At 36.1% G+C, this 20,149-nt stretch overlaps 3 protein-coding genes across 3 annotated transcripts; all 3 read left to right on the plus strand.

The window, feature by feature from the left end:
- Positions 1-7,216: 7,216 nt before the first annotated feature.
- On the plus strand, positions 7,217-12,905 carry LOC102606793 (protein ENHANCER OF LHP1 1). The gene is made up of 12 exons (XM_006485659.4): positions 7,217-7,716; positions 7,992-9,094; positions 9,242-9,418; positions 9,546-9,659; positions 10,316-10,408; positions 10,723-10,857; positions 10,946-11,001; positions 11,117-11,219; positions 11,297-11,413; positions 11,628-11,754; positions 11,904-12,034; positions 12,149-12,905. The coding sequence occupies exons 1-12, from the start codon at positions 7,443-7,445 to the stop codon at positions 12,605-12,607; spliced, it is 2,889 nt and encodes a 962-aa protein (XP_006485722.2). The 5' UTR covers positions 7,217-7,442; the 3' UTR covers positions 12,608-12,905.
- A 1,168-nt stretch (positions 12,906-14,073) lies between these two features.
- LOC102607084 (uncharacterized) lies at positions 14,074-16,037 on the plus strand. Its single transcript, XM_006485660.4, has one exon. The coding sequence runs from the start codon at positions 14,177-14,179 to the stop codon at positions 15,605-15,607; it is 1,431 nt and encodes a 476-aa protein (XP_006485723.2). The 5' UTR covers positions 14,074-14,176; the 3' UTR covers positions 15,608-16,037.
- Positions 16,038-17,924: 1,887 nt separating this feature from the next.
- Positions 17,925-19,207, plus strand: LOC102620010 (basic leucine zipper 43). Its single transcript, XM_006485779.3, has one exon. It carries the CDS (start codon positions 18,343-18,345, stop codon positions 19,015-19,017), a length of 675 nt encoding a protein of 224 aa, XP_006485842.3. The 5' UTR covers positions 17,925-18,342; the 3' UTR covers positions 19,018-19,207.
- Positions 19,208-20,149: the final 942 nt, after the last annotated feature.

Genomic DNA, 20,149 nt, shown 5'->3' on the forward strand with positions numbered 1-20,149 from the left:
GGTGTCTAAAATATTATTATTGCTTTAATTTATTTCTAAAATTCTAATTAAAAAAAGTATGTCAACGTAATATAACATTGTCACCAGTTTAAAAGTATTAAAAAGAACATATAGTAACAATTATTAACATTTTCATAATTTTTATGTGAATTATAAGATTTTATATATTAGTTACATTAACTAAGAGGACAAGCTAGAAAATAAAATTTGAATATTTTGAGTAAATTTTGATAGAAGAATTATCAACATCTAGTTTTTCAAAGAGAGTTAGAGTGCCCGACAAATAAATAACGACACCCAAATACTTTTTTGCTGGATTGAATTTAGTTTATTATTAAAACTTTTGACTAATAATATTTTTATAATGTAAAAAGATGAATAGATTTTAATTATTTAATTTTATTTAAGGCTGACGATTAAGTACTTTTCAAATATAAAAGTTCTACTTGTAATTTTTAATTGATTATAAGTACATGTATTGATTTATTATACCTTGAAATTCTTAATTGATTTATTAATTTTTATATAATTACATATTATTATAGGTTGTAATGTCAAATTTTATAATTGAAAAATAGTGTTTTATATTTGAATTGTTTTTTTTACTCTTTTTCTATAATTATTTTTGTTTGGAGTATGTATTTATAGAGCTTTTTGTTTAGCTGAGGGCAATATAAAGTCTTGGGTTCGCCCCTGAAAGTAAGGGTTTAGTTTTAAAAACCATCAGTGTTAGGGGTTGTATCTGTCACTTAAGTAAGCTATGTCCAGACTTTGTAAGTCTTTCTAACTCTACCTTATTTAAACTTTCTTAACTTGAGCAACTCTCTTTATACTTCTCCAAAAATATTTTCAATTTTATAGCATCTTCTGGTCTTTTCTTGTGTTAAAGTTAATAATGCTAGTCTCTCTAAAGGAAATTTAGATCAAGCTTCTTGTGATGCTATTTATAGAGGTTCCCATGGAATTTTTTCAAGGTACTTTGCTATGTCAATTGGAAATCAAACTTCTTTTTACACAGAACTTTATGTCATTATTGTGCTATTGAATTTGATTACAATAAGGGTTGGCCTTCATTGTGCCTAAAATGTGACCCGATGGATGCTTGTTCTTGCCTGAAAAGTGACATTTTTCTCCTCCTTAACGACTCAGTACTAGATGGCTTAATTGGCTAATCACGATAAAGTACATGCAATTTCATTATTCCCACATCTACTGAGAAGATAATGGTGTTGTAGACACTTTAGCCAATATTTGTTTGAGTTTTTTCAATTTAATATGGTGGAAACTTGATAATTCTTGGGAGATACTTAAGTACCGATTTTCTTAATCCTGTTATGATTTACTATTGTATAGATTATTTGTAGGATTTTATTAATTTGGCTTTGTCATTGTTAAATGAACTCCATACCTTCTTTGTCATTTAATATATTAAACCTCTTTTAAGATTTAATTAAAAAAAAGGTTCAATCTCAATGTGATGTGCTAAATTTCAAGTGGGAAAATGTGGGATGAAGTATTGGAATAAGTGCATGATAATTTAAAAAAAAAAAAAAAACCTCATTCGTAGCATTATATTTTTTGAATAAATACATAAAGCAGCATAAAGCCTATGATCTGGGCATAGTTTGAGGCTAAGTCATGTTTAAGGCAATACCATCTCAACTCTATAACAAAGTATTACTAAAACCACCCATTTTATCTTGTAACATTAACTAATATAATAATTACTCCTTTTGAGTAATATAAATCTCTGACCACATATAAGGGGTTACATTTAAAAACCTAAACGGTTCACATAAATAATAAAATTATGAGAAATTATCCACCCACCACCTGTTTTTTCACTGTTTTTCAAAAATACACAAATCTTTTTTTTTTTGTAGCGCTCCACCTGAAGTTAACATTTTTTTTCATTGGTCCACTCTCGCTATAACACCATTAGAACTTTACTGACATCATAAGGGTAAAATTGTCATTTCACAATGACACAGTGGTGGACAAGTGCAAAACAATATAATTTCAAGTATAGTTTAGGAAAAAAAATTAAGAATTGTGTATTTTTGAAAAACTATGCAAAAAAAGGTGGTCGGTGGATAATTTATCTTTTATATTTGAGGGTAAAAAAGTCATTTATATAATATTCCGTTAGTTTTCTTAACGATCTCCAAACGGAAGTGGACAAGTGAAAAGAAATGTAACTTCAGGTGGATTCTAGCACAAAAAAAAAGAATTGTATATTTTTGAAAAAGTCTAAAAAAAAGGTGGTCGGTGAATAATTTTCTTAAAATTATTCTTCTTGAGTCGTGCTCCAATAATGATAGAGCTATAAACACATAATCAATGTAATAAAATTACCCTGCGAAATTCAAAGACAACGCCCAAATTTGACGCCAACTAGAGATGGCAAAACCACGGGCCGGGTCCGGGTATTGCCATGACCGGACCCTACTCGGATGTAACCGGTCCGGGTCCGGGTCCGGGCCGGGTTTTAATCCGGGTACCCGAATTTTATATTTTTTAATATTTTATGTGTATATATTTTTTATTTTTTGGTAATTTTATAAGTTTTAAATTTATTTCAATAAAATTTGACATGAAAATATAAACTTTAAGTGTTTAAAATTATATATATATATATAATAAATGAGTCAAATAAATATAAAATATTTAAAATAATATATATTTTATAATTTTTTTAATAAAATCCGGGTTCCGGGTTTATCAAGTGATGCTCAAGACCGACCCGGCTTCATACCCGGGCCGGGTAATACCCGGCCCGCAACGCCCGGGTACGGTCTGGGTCCGGACCGGGCGGGTATTTTTGCCATCTCTAACGCCAACAAGCCCCACATTGTTCAATATTCTGGTATAATTACTGAATCGTTCTGAACTGTGATTTTTTCCACTCTATGGGGTGTAATATTTGTTTATCTATTGTTCTTTGATTAATTTAATTTTTTTTGTTGGGTGGGGAATCATTTCAGACTAATATTATTGTAAATTCTCGTTCATTCATTTAGTAATAAATCTAGGCGAATCCATTTACATATGAGCACTATCTTTTACATTTGAGTAATAAAAAACTTGAACATACATGAATACATGTTTTTTCTGTGTGTTTGAACATACATGAAAACATTTTTTTTGTGTGTGTGTGTGGTGTGTGAGCACGCGCGCGCACGCATGTGTATTGGTGTGTGTGAATTTAGGTGCATATATGAATAATTATAACCCTTCTTTTTCTTGAATAATGATCAGATATAAAATAATATAATATTAATTAGAGAGGGAGAAGTCACTTTTCAATATTAAAGAGAGAATGATAGTTTCATTTAAAAAATCTCATCGAAGAGTCATTTAGAACCTTTATTGATGATGTAACTCTTTGAATAAGTAGTTCAATCTTATTTAAAGCACTTTTTAAAAATATTCTTTTTTTGTGCTAAAAAAATTAGAATAATTTAAATTTATTTTTATTTAAAGAGTCTTTTGAGAGATAACTTATTTTGTCATTTTTATTTATAAAAAATAAATAAACATTTAAATAATCAAATCACTAACAAGTAACAATAAATAAAAATGACTATAAATTTTACCTACGTAATAATTTGAAGAAATTGCCACGTATGAAAATGAGCACAATCTTGACTGCAACTTATTTTTTAACTTTTCATACATATACATCAGTCAACTTTTTATAATTTTGGAGTCCATTTATTTTGGTAACAAAATCTTCCAAATCTCTGTCGGAGCTCCCACATTCAACTATTGCATTCAACGTAGCACTTCTCATCTCGTTGGCTTTCAATCTCTCAGGTCTAGTATGATCCATCAATGTGAGCCAACAAACGAGCCAACTCACCGTGCTCATGCATAGTACGAGTACCCTCACTAACTATGATCCCCAATCCTAATTGTGTTAACCTAAACAGTTATATGATCTTTGATTTTGATGATAACAAATAACATGTATATACATGCATGTGTGTGTGTGTGTGTGTGTGTGTGTGTGTGTGTGTGTGTGTGTGTGTGTGTGTGTGTTTCAAATCTCATTTGCTTTTGAAGGATAAAGATCATACATGTGAGATCAAGTTCAAGGCACTCAATGGGCAAAGACAAAAACCAAATTAAGTCAAGGACAAGCATCAAAGATACTAGCTTAGGTGATTTCTCTTGTTTCATATTTTGTAATGTTAGTATGATAAAATGTATGCATGATTAAGTATTTAAAGGCTCAAATTATTTTTCATGACATTTTAAATAAATCGTTATTTTTATAATATAAAGGTTATATACTTCAAAGAAAGATGATTTTATGAAATTAAATGTTTTTAGGTTTATGGAATAAATTAAAAAAGTTTTGAGAACTTTGAAATTAGTAAGTATTGTTGAAATTCCAAAAATGAACCTATTTGAAAAGTTCTATAACCTTTGGGACCATAATGTAATTTTATGAAGTTTGGGCCAAAATATAATTTTAGAAAACTAGAGACTAACGCTTTCACTGTAGTGGCTAATCGATAATTTTCTGGAAGTTTTCTAGAGTCAAATGGCAAACCATTTACTCGCAAGCAGCAAGCCAATTTCGAATAGAAGAGACTCTAGAATCAAACAGCAAACCGATTAAATCGCAAGCGGCAAGCTAACTCCAATCAGTAGACTCTTTGAAATTAAACAGTAAACTAACAACTCTCAACCGTTAACCCGATTACGCAAAATTTTCAAATTGTTTCATAATGGTAACTTACCACGTAAGCCAAACAACGATCCGTTTAAAATTACCAGTAATCTGATAATGCCCAAAAAGTGAATAACAACTAGTTTTCTTATTAAAACTATAAAAAGCAAAATCAAACATATTTCAAGGGGGTTCTTCAATGTTTATCAAGGTTAAACTTGTTCATACAAATCATCTTGAGGTTTTATTTACTTATTCATATACATTGATTCATTATTGAGTTATCATTTGCTTGTATACTCTTATGAGGAGTGTGATCATTGTAATCTTCATTTCAACACAAAAAGTCAAATAATTGTAAGTGTGAGAAATACTTAGGAAAAGAGATGTGAGATCATCTCAAATTGTCAAGATTTATTGACATTTTAGAAGTCAATTATAAACATCTTGAAACCTTAGGTTGTAAGGCTTGATTAGTAAAATTCTCAAGATTGATTTGTATAGAGGCGTAGACATAGGCGGGTTTCCGAGTCACGTAAAATTACCGTATTTATTTTCTTTACCCTTAACTCTTTAAATTTACTTCTTGTTGAAATTATTGTTATTATTTTTTTATTGTGGTAATTATTGATATTGAATTGTGGTATTTTTTTAAAGAATTTTTTAAAACACAATCCATCCACGCCTTGAGTTGCCTATTTAAAATCGTTCAACTAATAAAGATCCGCTTTTGTGAACTGGGTCTGCATCCGTCGGGCACGTCAAGATCACTGCACCCGGCGACACACCTTCCAAAATCGAGTTTTATTCGCAATGAGTCAAAAACGCGCCCACCACCCTAACATCAATATCGCCACTTGCGGAACCCACCCTCTCAAAATGTAACCCTTCCCCGTCACACGATCTTCGAATTGCGGAGGACCCCCCAGTCATTCAACACGTATCTCTCATCTGGTTCTCACACGCGGTAAATGAAATCCACTTCAGTCTCTTCCAACGCAGCGGTCAGCTCACGCATCTGATTGACTGTCGGCACGTATTAGCTGCCGAAACAAACGGGGAAAATGGATTCGTCCCCACGCGAGTGGAAATACGTCAAGACATTGTGATGATCGGGCACTATGGTGGACCCTATGCGACGAGATAGGGACTCCTTTTTTTTTTTTGGTACAATAACGAGCCTATCTAAAGGCTAAGGCAAAACAGTGCGAGGGTATGAAATCCCAGTACAATCATGAAGAAGCCATAAATCAGCCCCTAGAGGAGGAGAATTGAAAATGTGCAGACCAACGGGTAAGGATAGAGCAGAGTTTGCAAGGAAGTCAGCTGCAAAGTTAGTTTCTTTGTAGGCATTTCTTTCTTCATGTGATTGGTGTTGACTTGTTCCAATTCCAATGCAGTAAAGGAGTTGTACACAGCTCTCCCACTCTTCAAGTTAGAAATTATAGATCTTCGGTACGTTTCCTAATTTGGGTCTCTTTCTTTCAACGTCCTATAAACATGAGGAAATTGAGACCAGCAATTTAGAACTCTCGTAAAATGCACTTATAAATTAACATTGTTAGATTTGTCATTGCTATAGGGCAAGTCAGGTCCACACGGCAAGGGAAATGGACTTAGAAAGAACATCGGAGGGGGAGAGCATGACAGTAACATTAATGCCCCGCGTTAGTAATAGGTGGATGAAGTCAATGAGTGGGGTTGTGTGGCTCAGAGTTGGGAATGGATACACCATAACATGATTACTACTACAACTTCTGGACATTTTACAAGACTTATGCTTGCAACTAAAAATTTGTTAATTAGTTTGATGGGCTAATCAATCATGTTAAACCAAGTCAACGGGTAAGTCTACAAAGCATGGAATCGGATAGCACCAAGTTAGCAAAGAAGGCAACCGCGGGTGGGTTCCATAACATTAACATTAATTGTCGAGACAAATCTTGGGATGGCGTACGTGGGACGTCTTGGGCTGGTCCAGAAAGAAGTTCAATTCTAATAAGATAAATTTTACCATGTTTCAATGATGTATTAAGACAAATATGTAGAATATTTGGTTAAACATTGCTGCAGTTGATCTTGTTGATAAACCAGTTTGTTGATTTTATATTTTAATAAAATCAATAACATTTTAACAAAGAAAAGCCTGTTTTAAAATTTATAAAATCAAATTCAATCTACTTGAAAATTGAATTTTATCCATAATTCTAAAATAGGATACGATTTATTTTTCATGAAACTCTTATCTCACTTCAAAGGGTGGGTCAATCAGTTTTGCCATTCGTAATGAAAGTAAGAGACGAAGGTTCAATTTCACTCAAACACGGTTAATTTCAGGTGGACGAGTGCGACTGACAAATGAATGAAACAGCGTAAAGCCCATGAACTTGGCTATGGCCCAACGTATTGCCAAAGCCACCCTATTTAGAATGATACACCACCGTAGTGAATGAGAGAGAATCTCAGATTTCTTAAAAGGGACAGAAAGTTTCTCCCCTTGCTAATCCAAAAGGCCCAATCCTCGTAACCATCTTTTGGTCCAAGTACCCGAAGCAATTCCAATTTTTATTTTTAAAAAAAAGAACGAAAATATTTCCACTCCCGCGAAATCCAAGGACGGTAGACACAAATTTCCCGCCAAAAAGCCAAAACCAGATCTAAACACCTGAATAAACAAAATGAGGACCAGCCACAACATCCCTAACAAACCAGTTCTTCGATTTCCGAAAGCCAAAATAATAATAATAAACCGGCCACAGCCACCATGAAAGTCCGGTCAGTGAAGCTAAGAGAAGCGCACAAGTGCGGCAACGCCGCCTCGTTCTGCTCCATCTTGTGGGACCAGCAGGCCCACCACTTGGTCACGGCCTCATCTTCCGAAACCACAATATCCATCCACGATCCTCTTCTCCCTTCAAATTTGCCCAAGATTCTTCGTCACCACCGAGATGGCGTCACCGCCTTGGCCCTCAGCCCCAACTCCACCTGTCTCGCCTCCGGATCCATCGATCACTCTGTCAAGCTCTACAAGTTTCCCGGTATCATTTTCTGACTGCTTTACTGATTTTATTTAATTTACTCACACACTTACCCTTCGATGGTTTATGTTGATCTAAGAATTGTTCGGTAGACTTCTGATGGATTGTAATGTAATTAAAAAAAAATTATTTAATTTCCGATAAAATTACTGAATAGTCGAACCTATAATGTCCAAATCTGTTTAGCTATACCCTAATTCTGTGCTTGAATTTATTCCCGCATAATCATCTTCCAGTGTGATTGTTCTTTGATTAATTTAAATTATTTTTCTCAGGTGGAGAATTTCAGACCAATATTACCAGATTTACTCTGCCAATTCGCGTCCTTGCGTTTAATAAGTCTGGAAGCATGTTGGCAGCTGCTGGGGATGATGAAGGAATTAAGCTTATTAATACAATTGATGGATCGATTGCGAGGGTACTCAAAGGACACAAAGGACCTGTTACTGGCTTAGCCTTTGACCCCAATAGTGAGTACTTGGCATCGATTGATTCAATAGGGACTGTCATATACTGGGAGCTCCAGTCTGGAAGAGAGTTACATAACCTTAAACGTGTTGCTCCTGACATTGGTTCAGATCTTTCCAGCATGAATGTACTTAGCTGGAGTCCTGATGGGGAGACCTTAGCTGTTCCAGGTTTGAAAAATGATGTGGTGATGTATGATAGAGACACAGCTGAAAAGTTGTTTTCACTGAGAGGAGATCACGTGCAGCCAATATGTTCCTTGTCTTGGTCACCTAATGGCAAATACATGGCCACTTCTAGTTTGGATCGGCAAGTTCTTATATGGGATGTTGGTAAGAAGCTGGACATTGATAGGCAGAAATTTGATGATAGAATATGTTGTATGGCGTGGAAGCCCATTGGCAATGCATTGGCTGTTATTGATGTGATGGGAAAATATGGTGTGTGGGAATCGGTTGTTCCTTCATCAATGAAATCTCCTACAGAAGATATTCCTAGTTCACGATCAAACTATAATGGGCTTCTACTGTTTGATGAGGAGGAGCAAGAGCCTAGTACATCTGGTAGTTTAAGTGATCTTGGAGAAGATAGTCATGGTGAATCAGAAATGCCTAGCAGAAAGAGATTAAGGAAACAGACTGTATTTGACGAAGATCTGGATGAGGAAGTTAACGACGAGTTGAACTTGTTTCCAAAAACTGAATCCAGGAAGAAGGCACATTCTACCCACAAGGAATACTCTGATAAGGGAAATGGATCAAGAAGCATGAGGACATCTACCAGGAAAAATATGCAGGAGGCTTTTCAGCCAGGAGCGACTCCTGTCCAGCCCGGAAAGAGGCGCTTCTTGTGCTACAATATGCTTGGAACTATAACTACTATGGAACATGATGGATATTCCCATATAGAGGTAATTGAGCTGTTTTTAATCATTAGTTTTCTCATTATTGTTTTCGTTTACCTTCTTGCTCTTTTTGTGGATTATTTCTCTAAGATAGATCATTACTTTGGATGGAAACCTGGGTCCATGCTTATAATTTATGTATTTTGGATCCAGATAGATTTTCATGATACTGGGAGAGGAGCTCGAGTCCCGTCGATGACTGATTATTTTGGATTCACTATGGCTTCATTAAATGAAAATGGAAGTGTTTTTGCAAATCCGTGCAAGGGTGAGAAGAACATGAGTACTCTCATGTATCGCCCATTTAGCAGCTGGGCGAATAACAGTGAGGTAAAATATTTGCATTTCCAATTGATTTGCTTTCATGGTTTAATTTTACCTGGTAATTTAGATATGGACATATTTGTCTCCAGGAAACTTATTTACATGCTGACTTTGATGCATATTGCAAACACAGTGGTCTATGCGGTTTGAAGGAGAAGAAGTGAAGGCTGTGGCACTTGGTACAGCTTGGGTGGCTGCAGTTACAAGTCTTAATTTTCTGCGCATCTTCACTGAGGGTGGTTTGCAGGTTTGCAGAATAAACATCACATAAAGTTTGTATAATATACTGAGTGACTTTTCAAGATATATGTTCATGACCTTCCACTTGTACCTTCAAAATTTCTGCTTCTGTCTCATGCCAAAGTATGTTTCAAAACTTCTGCTAATGTTTTAGAATTTCATGTATGTCAATAGTTGATGGGAAAACTTGAAAGTAAAGAAGAAGAAAAACTTTATTCCTGTGACATGGGCTTTTTGTTCATAAATTTTTCCATAACTATTTATAATATCTGTATTCCTTGTTGATAATCAATCCTGATGGCAAATTCTACAGATAAATAATTAGTTTGTAAACTTCAACATTTAGCACCTGAAGATTTCAGGCAAAAACCAAGTAGAAATAAAAAAATGAGTTGCTTGCAGCTGATAATGATATATCACCACTTGTTTGTTCCTGAAGCATAAAAATTCCCTTACACATTCACCCGTGATTCTGATGTTAAAGAAGCAAGTCGAGTACAAGCAACACTTAAATTTCATAATCTGTATTGTTGACTTGCTGATGGATAAATAATTTGTTATAATTCCGTTCTGTCACAGCCCGATCTTTAAATCTTCAGGTTATGTATGATTTAGTGGGCTATATGTGTGTTTATCTGTATTACTAAACTCCCATCATTGCAGAGGCATGTTCTATCCCTTGACGGGCCAGTAGTGACCACATCAGGCTTCCAAGACCAACTTGCAGTTGTCACTCATGTTTCTGATTGTGATCAGGTATCATTTTGATTGGTTTATGATTTTGCTTGTTATCTTATGGCTAACTCACTTTGGCAGCTATTCAGTCACATGTAAAGTAACATCATTAAATTGAAAGCTATTTGCTGCTAAAATCTTTCCAAATAAAATAAATCAGTAAACTCTCTGCTTTCTGCAAAATTGTTGCCTGGAAGAATGCAGTTCCGTTGGTTATTGATTTTGATTTCTTTCTTTCACAATTTTTTCTTTTTGCTAAAATGTAATAAGCTAAATTTCCTGTTTGCTGCAATGAAATAAACTAACTTTTGCATTTTTCCTTTTAAAACAAGCAGATGCTAGAGTTTAGAGTATTCAACATAGCTAAGGGGACTGAGCCCTTGAAAGGACGGCTTCCATTAACTCCTGGTTCACAACTAACATGGTTTGGGTTTAGTGAAGAAGGTCAATTGAGTTCATATGATTCTAAGGTATGATTTGCTCTATTCTCCTTAAAAGATGCCACCCTAAATATTTCATCATCAAATTGGATCTATAATTTGGTGGGCAAATCTGTAGGGCATTTTGAGGGTTTATACAAATCTATATGGAGGCAGCTGGCTCCCAATTTTCAGGTTCAAGATCTTTTCCATCTAAAATTGTAGATTGTTTCTACAAATTTTTTATGTTTGATTTTCTATAATTTTTATAAATTTTGTGCTTTGTATATAACAAAGTTCTATCATGCAGTGCTAGCAAAGACAAAAAGTCAGATGAAAACTACTGGATTGTTGGGTTGAACGCAAGCAAGTTGTTTTGCATTGTCTGTAAAAACCCTGACTTATTCCCGCAGGTAGAATAGCCTAATGCCTCCATGCTTTCTACTTTCCACAGCATCAGATATTTTTATAACTGTTTGTCCCCTTTCAGGTGATGCCCAAACCAGTCCTCACTCTACTAGATCTTTCATTTCCCCTAGCATCTTCTGACCTGGGAGCAGAAACCCTTGAAAATGAGTTTATGATGAACAACTTTCATCTTTCACAGGTTTATTTCTCCCATCCAATCCTTTATGCTTACCATACCACTGTTGTGCTTTTCAATTGTACGTGTCAACATGTTTGTTGTATTTGAGAAATAAGTGCCTGCATTATTTTTTATAATTGGTTTGCTTTTGCTCTTCATCACCCTTTTGGAAGGTTTAGAATTTTCCTGCAGCTGTGGTTCAGTTGCTCAGAAATTTAAATGTTTGTCCCTGCAGATTCCAAAAAGAATGGAAGAAGTGACAGATGCAGGTTTGGACACTAGTTCACTTGATGACGAGGCTTTCAATTTAGAAGCAGCTCAAGATAGATGCATCTTGAGGCTCATTGCATCTTGCTGTAATGGTAAGTTTCTACAATTAATTCATAAATGTTTATAATGGAAATGCAATCTAGTTTCCTGTCCTGTTCCCCTTCATATAACCTAAATTCTGAACAGAAAAAATTATTTCTTAAGTGGGTGGTCATATTTTTTTTGTCATGGTTATTTTCAGGTGACAAGCTTGTGAGGGCTACCGAACTTGTGAAACTTCTATCACTGGACAAATCAATGCAGGGAGCAATAAAGCTTGTTACAAAACTGAAGCTACCTAATTTGGCAGAAAGGTTTAACAGCATACTGGAGGTAACCGATCCTCAACATTCAAACAAGTTTAATCGGTTCTTAACCTGTAGTACGTCTTGAATTGTTTTGTCAATTTGAAGTATGGTTTGCTTACTCTCTGCTATTAAATAACAGGAAAGGTTGCTCAGCGAAACCAAGGAGACTCCAAATACTACCCTTCTGATCTCGAACAATAATGTGACGGCCAGAGGGGATGTTGATGTCAGCAAGGCCTCGACTTCAACTGAAAGAAGTGAAATGGTGGAACCTATTGTTCCGTCTGTAAAATTCTCTCTCCCGATATTCAAAAAGAAAGTCAAATCGCCAGAGGAAATTAAACTTGGTAACGAACCAACAATTCAAAACCAGAAGGCAAAAGTGGATAATAACAGGGAGGTAAAGGGTATAGAGGACAACAATGCAGGAGCTGTGACTAAGGTAGAGAAAACCAAGATACAATCACAACATCCACCTAATGTATTTTTCAAGTCATCAAACAATCAGGAGAATACGAACAAGGCTGGTGAAGTGAATCAGTCGCAACCTCAGCGCCCATCCCCATCTAATCCGTTTTTCAAGTCATCAATCAAATGATGTCTTCTGGGTTGTAAAAGAACAAGAGGGAAAGTTTAATGAAAGTGCATCTTTACTCTAAGAAGCACCCTAGAAAGAATCCACACCTTTTTTTTTTTTTATCAATGGCATCAACATTCGTAGAACAGATAGGATTTGGTTTACAAATGACGTAGTGCTAGAACAAGCTATGGTGGAATAGGTTTATGTAAATTATATATTTTAAGTTTGAATCTTCGGAAAGATAGGATATAAAATAATAATAATAATAATAATAATAATAATAATAATAACATAGATTTTGCTCACTCTTATTTTATTTTTTGAGTTTCATTTGCTCCTTAGGCACTAACAATTCTCAGTGTTTGGAATATGGTTAGATTATGTATTGCACTGTTTTAAGGAATAATTTAATATACATACACGTGACATGTCATTTGTGCCTTTATCTATTGCTATTACTAATATAAATAAATGTATACATGAACACAATGGAACAATGGTGGTGCCTTTTCCTATCCTTACCAAGACAAAAAACAGCAATAGGCAAGATTTGGGGAAATTTACGCGTGTAGCTATTTTTTATAAAATCATTTTTAAAATTAATTATGTTACAAAATTTCTTACCATATTAGTTATGTATATTTATTTTGAACCAAATTATCCTTAAAACAAACAAAACAAATCTAAATCTAGAAGTACAACATTGCCCACACCACTCCTCTCTTTTTTCACGGTTTTGCTAGCTTCGACGGCAACTTTCTTTGACAACGGCGGCTTCCGTCAACATCAAGCTTGTTTCATTTGACCCTTCAACCTAATTTTGTTAAAATTAGGTTGTGTCACGTATAACATATTAAGTATTCGTTAAAATGTCTAAGAAGATTATTTCAATTATTTTGTTTAGTGTGCCAAAAAGAAATCAAAGCATGCCAATCGGCCGTTAAGCTCTACTCACATGGGCATTTGGGCTCCATTGTTGCCATTTTAGGGGCAATGGAAACTACCACCGCCCACAGGCAACGCTAACAGTAGCTCCATTGCCTGCAAGCAGCCAACGCAAGCTATGAAAGTGCAACAAATCAAGCTCTTTTGAAGGGTAATTTGGTTCAAAATGAATATAAGTGACTACTATAATAAGAAATTATGTAACATGATTAGTTTCAATAATAAATTTATAAAATTGGTTAGATAAGTGATCAAGAAAAATTCAACTGGCACTAAATCCTTATCCTTCGGTAAAAATACTCTAATGAAATGAAAATCTCGCTACTATCATACGAAAGTCAAAACCAAAATTGAGATATTAAAAATTTTTAAATTCTGATCAATTGGAACCCGCCTCGCACGAAAACACGGCTTGGAAAATTGAAACGACAACAGCAAAAAGATTGTCGGAAAGACAAAAAAGTCCAAAACCAAAATAGACACCCACTGGGTCCACTTCCCCATACAAGGGCATTTATGTACCTTCACCCCTAACAATCCTCCCCACTCAAAGCCACCAACCCCTCACCTCACCTGACGACCAAACAGTCAAAATATCGAAGCCAAAGAATTTCTGTTATTTTTTTTTCTCAAACGAAAAAAATGGCGCAAGTCTCCCCTTTCCTTCACCTCAATCACGACATAGACGACGAAACCCAAACACTTGATTCTCGTCCTTTCTGGTTCCTCCCAGTCTCTGACCTCTACACCTCCGATCCCGATTTGCCCACGCCGGAGGACGTTCACCGCCAAGCCGATGCTTATTTTTATCCGGTATCGGACTCCGATTCGCCGACAGGCCGACACAGCCCGGATCTCTTCGACCACCGGGAGAACCAGGTCAATTTCGTCCTGGATCTGATCCAACAACGCGTCGAGCAGTCTCAGGTACTTAACGTTATAGATACTGATTCTGCTTTGGTCTCGGAGTCGGATCCTTTAAACGACTCCGGTTTTGGCGTTGTTGAAGGGAATTGCGAAATCGGTCATCTGGACCTGGATTTCGGTGAAGGGTTAGGGTTTTTTTCTCTAAACACCCGTGAAAATACTAACAACAATGCCAATCATAATCATAATAATAATAATGCAGATAACAGTCGTTATAACAATGCTCGCAACGTCCGTGATAGCATCGATAATCATTGTGGGTTTGTTGTTGAGGGTATTGATAATGATGACGTCGATGATTTCTTCGTTGAGAGGAGGGTCTCTAACGAGGTGGGGCCCACAGGTCTTCGGGTTATTGGGTTTGGGTCAGATTCTGATTCTGATGTTGAGAATGAAAATGTAAATGAAATTGCATTAGGGGGATTGAGTATTCACTCGGGTGATGAGTATGTCCATGAGGATGATCATGATGATGTGGCGGGCACCCCTCTTCGTTGGGATTCTCTTCAGCTGGAGGATAATAGAGAAACCAATGAGGATTTTGAGTGGGAGGAAGTTGATGATCGTGTTGACGAGAGGGACGTTTTAAGTATGTTTGTTGATGAGAATGATGATGGGAATTCCATTTCTCTTTCCGTTTCACCAATAATTGCTCCGGAGGATGTTGTGAGCGTGGAAAGAGTTGGAGGGTTGGGGAATGTGGAGTGGGAAGTTTTATTCAATGCTAATAATTTGGAGACAAACCCTGAGGTCGATCATAACGATGATGAACCTTATTTTGGCGATCATGATGATTTTATTCATACTGCAGAGTATGAGATGTTATTTGGTCAATTTGCAGAGAATGAGATGGCGTGGATGGGCCAGCCTCCAGCGTCTAGATCTGTTGTTGAAAATCTTACTGTGGTGGTTTTGACTCAAGAGGATGTGGACGGTAATAATGCAATCTGTGCAGTCTGTAAGGATGAGTTTGGCGTTGGGGAGAAAGCAAAGCGGTTGCCATGCTCTCATCGGTATCATGGAGAGTGCATTGTTCCATGGCTGAGAATCAGGAATACATGTCCAGTTTGTCGATATGAGATGCCTACTGATGATATTGATTATGAGAGGAGGAGGAGGACTGAAAGAACAGGTCGTGTCCTGTGATGGTAAATTATGGTCACAAATGATTTTGAAGGTCATTTCTTTTGCCCTAGGTTGTTAAAATTGAAGATATTGCTGTTGTGAAGAGTTTATCTCTTTACATGAAGGTTATGAGACATTTTTTGGTAATTAAATATGTGATTTGGTGAGTGTATGAGAGTTTCGGTGACCGCATTGTACTCTTGTGATCTTTTTGAATCTAAATATGTTTCAGTGTATATACTGTGTGCCTTTTCTCCTTTTCTTGTGCACTAACAGTATCTGGAGCAACTGTAATATGTAATACATGCAGTATTTAAAGCATAGCTCCTTTTAGCTAGTCTTTTCTTGTATTCTATGTGCTACTTGTATTCTTTCTACTTAATATCTTGTATTCTTTGTACTTAATATTGTTGAAGTGGCTATATTGGGTATGGGGCTTATTGTTCTTGTTGGCAGGTTTAAGTTAAATACACGGTCCAACACATTTTGTCGAAGTTCAGTGTCAAATGTTATCAGTAACTCCTCTCTATAGTTCACTGTTGGTTTGTTGGAGGCGTCGATCTCTTCATCTACAAATCAGTCTCTTGTTCTTGGTGCATGCTTAATACTGATTTCTTACTTCTCACATTATGTACAATGCACAACAGTCATATGAATACAGCTATATGATTATGTTTTCAATAAGATTGTTTGAGGTGAAGATAGTCTTTATTTTATTTTGGAATTAAGATAGCTTCTCGTTTTGCTTTATTTTATTTATTTATTTGGTTGAGGCCGTTTCCTCTATGCGTGCTTGTCTTAAACTTTTAGCTTTTGAAAAATTGTGTGTGTTTGTTCATCTTAGGATTTCAAGGATGTTATAATGTGGGCAAGTGTTAAGTATTTCCATCATAATCTGTCCTTGATATTTTGTTTTTAAAGATGAAGAGGTTTTCTTGACTACAAGAGAATAAAGGTTCTATGGCATTTGTTTCTTCAGGAAACTTCTATGCAGTCCAGTATCTCCCTCTAACTCCAAAGAGCAAAATCGACTCAAGAAAGGAGTGGGAGCAAAATGAAACAAAAGTTTTTCTAATGATTTAATGGCTGTCAATAGTCTTGCTTCAATACCCATTCTTATTCTGGTATAATCTTATTCTTGACTAACAAGTTATCACTTGGAGCTCATCACTTACCCCTTAGTTGCGGTAAGCCGTCTGAAATGAGAGAGGCCATTAGAGAGGTTTCCTTCAATAACCTCTTTGATCTTGGCTGCAGGCTGTGGCCGTGTCTTATTAGATTTACCACTTTGGTTTGCTTTTTTCAAAAAGCACTTTTGTGCAAGTCCTTTTTTTCATCCATTAATGATTTTTTTTTTTTTTTTCTGCAAACTCATTGAAAAGGAAAGACGTATCTGATCCCTTTGAAATTCTTAAGAGCAGCCGAAAGAGCAATGCAATAAGTGTTATTTGTTAAAAGCCAAATATATTCTTTTATACTGTCATTCATTAATAACTCTAGGCTATGGAATATTAGAAATTAGAAATACGTCCAATTTCATGTCACAGCCACCTTTTTGACACCAAATTTTACAAATTCTATGTTTTGATTTAAATTGAAAAGAATATATTCTGTGTGTGCGTGAGTGAGAGAGAGAGAGAGAGAGAGGGAGCTCATTCATTTTGCAACTTTGATACTAGGAACTTAAGAGTGAATGTTTGATGAAGATTAAATCAATCCATTTCACACCAGCATAATTTGTCACACAATGGCTTATTGAGAAGTTATAACCGTGATTAATTTCATAAATGAGGCAATTGACCGTATTTTAGAAGTGTTTTAGGTTACAGATTCAAGTGATGATGCAATTGAATTACTAAACTAATCTATATGATTTAAAGAACGAGGACAAAACCTAACTCAAGGGGGTCTTAAATGACTATTGTCTGTGGGAAATCTGTTTCCCTCTGTTGATTCATCATAGTCTGTTCCATTGCAAGTCTCACCATTCTCATTTTGTGATTCTGTAATGAGAATTATATACATTAACAATCATGGCAAAACGCAAAATATTGTTGTTAAAATGTGACATGAGCCATGATTCTTTGCTTGAAGTTGTGAACTGCCTAAGACGTCTTAGCTTAATTTTTAAACAAGTTTTTTGTTTTAGTGTTGTAATTACGTTATCCTTTTGATCTTACCACGTTTAGCATTAGAATGTCGAATCTTTATTCGACTGTTTTTACTGCGTTTATAAGTGCATTGCTCTGTCAAAAATGCATATTTACTGCTGCCATCTAATTAAAGTGCATTCTACGGAATGCAAAAGTTAGATTTGCACTACAACTTTAATTATCTCTTTAACTAGTTTAATGCTAGACATTTGTCTTTAACAACTCTAACTCATGCATATTATTCGCTCACGCAATGGAGTAAAATTTTGTCACGTATACATAGTATTCGAAGACTGATTACACTTCATGCGATACACGGAAGAATTTTTCAAATAAAAGTAATATCTTTCTTATGCGTTAATTTATTGGCATGATATTGGTTTGTTAAAAGCAGTAATGTATGTCGCTGTCGTCTCTGTATTAATTGGTTTAAGTATGCCATGAGAGTTGCTGCTAGCCAGCATTGCATTGAAAATGTCTTTAAATTCATGATGTATTGATGCCCAACAAATGTATAAATAAATTAGAAGAGCATCAAATAAATACTTAGCATGATAAGAAACTCTTTGAAACTTCTTATCAACTCATTGCGCTCCTCTCTTGATGCTGTCTCTTTCCCTCTTGTTCTCTATTTCATCAAGTGATCAAGTGAATATTCAAGCCATGGGGACATACGAAATCAAGGATCCGAATCTTGTGCCTCTCTGTCACGCCCACAAAACTCATGCCTTTTCAACTCACTTTTCAAATTTGCAGCACATGGAATTGGCAAGTAATTGCACTGTAACCCAAGCAAATCCTGCACAAAATCCAGAATGGAGCTCAAATTTCTCCGGCAGATTCTTATCCAACTCTCAGTTTCATGTTCCAGTTCATATATTCTCACCAAATACATCGGTATCTCCCAGAAGTGGCTCTGCTTTAGATGAGGCAAGAGAGACTCCGGCGAGCATTATCAATGAGAAGAGGCTCAAAAGAGTGATATCCAACAGGGAATCTGCTCGAAGATCGCGGATGCGTAAGAAGAAGCTAATTGAAGAGCTTCAGGCCCAGGTTAACCATGTACAAACTGTGAATCATCAGCTATCAGAAAAGCTCATCAGCTTGTTAGAAAGCAACCACCAGATCGTCCAAGAGAATTCCCAACTCAAGGAAAAAGTTTCATCCCTTCAATTGGTTATTTCCGATCTGTTAGCACCTCTGAGAGGTTTGGAAGAAGTTAATGGCAATATGAATCGCCCGAGAGCTGAAGCTTCAAGTCTATCCATCCATCAGTAGAGCTCTGTGGTAGAAAAACTGGCCAGAAATAGATCACACGGGTATATATAGAGAGCAAACTAGAAAATAAAAAGCCTTGTTTAACAGATTACAGAGTTTATTAAGCTCAGGTGTTCTGTAAATATAACAACTTATAAAGATTATAGCCATCTTGTGAATATTAATACACCTATTATTAACTCTGCTTGCATTCACCTCATCTCGCTGCATATTTATCTTAAATTTTGCAGTCAATTAGTTTGCAGGTTGGTGCAACAAATGGGTTCTGGTAGCCGAGCTAGTGGTTGTGGTTCATAATATGGAAGCTGCTAAAAGAAGCAAAGACGGATTATGAAAATGCCAAGATTACTAAACTTAGTTAACTTTAATGTTTAAGAAGATGCTCGGTTTACTTGATTCGCAAATGTCGATGCTTACTATAAATGCATAGACAATGGAAGTACTGTTGAGTAGTAATAAGTACTAGCTAGACATCTCTCCATTTCCTACCCGGGGACAAATCTCCCCGGTTGAATGCTACGAGCAAATTCCTGGTAGTATATCCTTTGTGGAGTATGTGCCGACCAGAAACGAATACCGACCAAAAATTTCTACCGACCAGGTACTTGTCACCCAGAGAGAAGGCACGATCTCACAACCACGCGACAGTTTCGCCATGCCCCAAACCGCTGGGGAGAACACGATGCCCCACGTTCACCCACGTTCGGTCGTTGAAGGCCCATTAACGCCCTTGATCACCTGAGTATAACGGGCATGGAAAATACTCTGAGAAAGTGGGATGATCACCTATAAAAGCTGAGAAATCGATGGAAAGAGGGGTACACAAAATGGGTGGAAGTGGAAGCTCTAAGCCAAATCACGGAAAAGAAAACGACCGGTTTTGTCTAGAAGAACATCATTTGCAGATACGAAATCCCCTATGCAATCATAACGGACAACGGGAGACAATTTGACAGCCACAATTTCAGAGAGTTTTGCCAAAACTTAGGCGTAGAGTTGAAGTTTTGTTCTCCAGCACATCTCCAGGCAAATAGACAGGTAGAGGCAACTAATAAGGTCATAAAGAATCTCCTGAAAACCAGGTTGGGAGAGAAAAAAAGAGGTTGGGTTGATGAACTACCAGGAGTGTTAT

This window comes from Citrus sinensis, chromosome 3 (genome assembly GCF_022201045.2).
Source record: "Citrus sinensis cultivar Valencia sweet orange chromosome 3, DVS_A1.0, whole genome shotgun sequence".
In the NCBI taxonomy this organism is placed as follows: Eukaryota; Viridiplantae; Streptophyta; class Magnoliopsida; order Sapindales; family Rutaceae; genus Citrus; species Citrus sinensis.

Coding starts and splice junctions, on each gene's coding strand:
- LOC102607084 (XM_006485660.4), top strand. CDS start 14,177: ATGGCGCAAGTCTCCCCTTTCCTTCACCTCAATCACGACATAGACGAC.
- LOC102620010 (XM_006485779.3), top strand. CDS start 18,343: ATGCTGTCTCTTTCCCTCTTGTTCTCTATTTCATCAAGTGATCAAGTG.
- LOC102606793 (XM_006485659.4), top strand. CDS start 7,443: ATGAAAGTCCGGTCAGTGAAGCTAAGAGAAGCGCACAAGTGCGGCAAC. Junction 9,095..9,241: donor ATGGATATTCCCATATAGAG/GTAATTGAGCTG, acceptor TTTTGGATCCAG/ATAGATTTTCATGATACTGG. Junction 11,755..11,903: donor CATTGCATCTTGCTGTAATG/GTAAGTTTCTAC, acceptor GGTTATTTTCAG/GTGACAAGCTTGTGAGGGCT.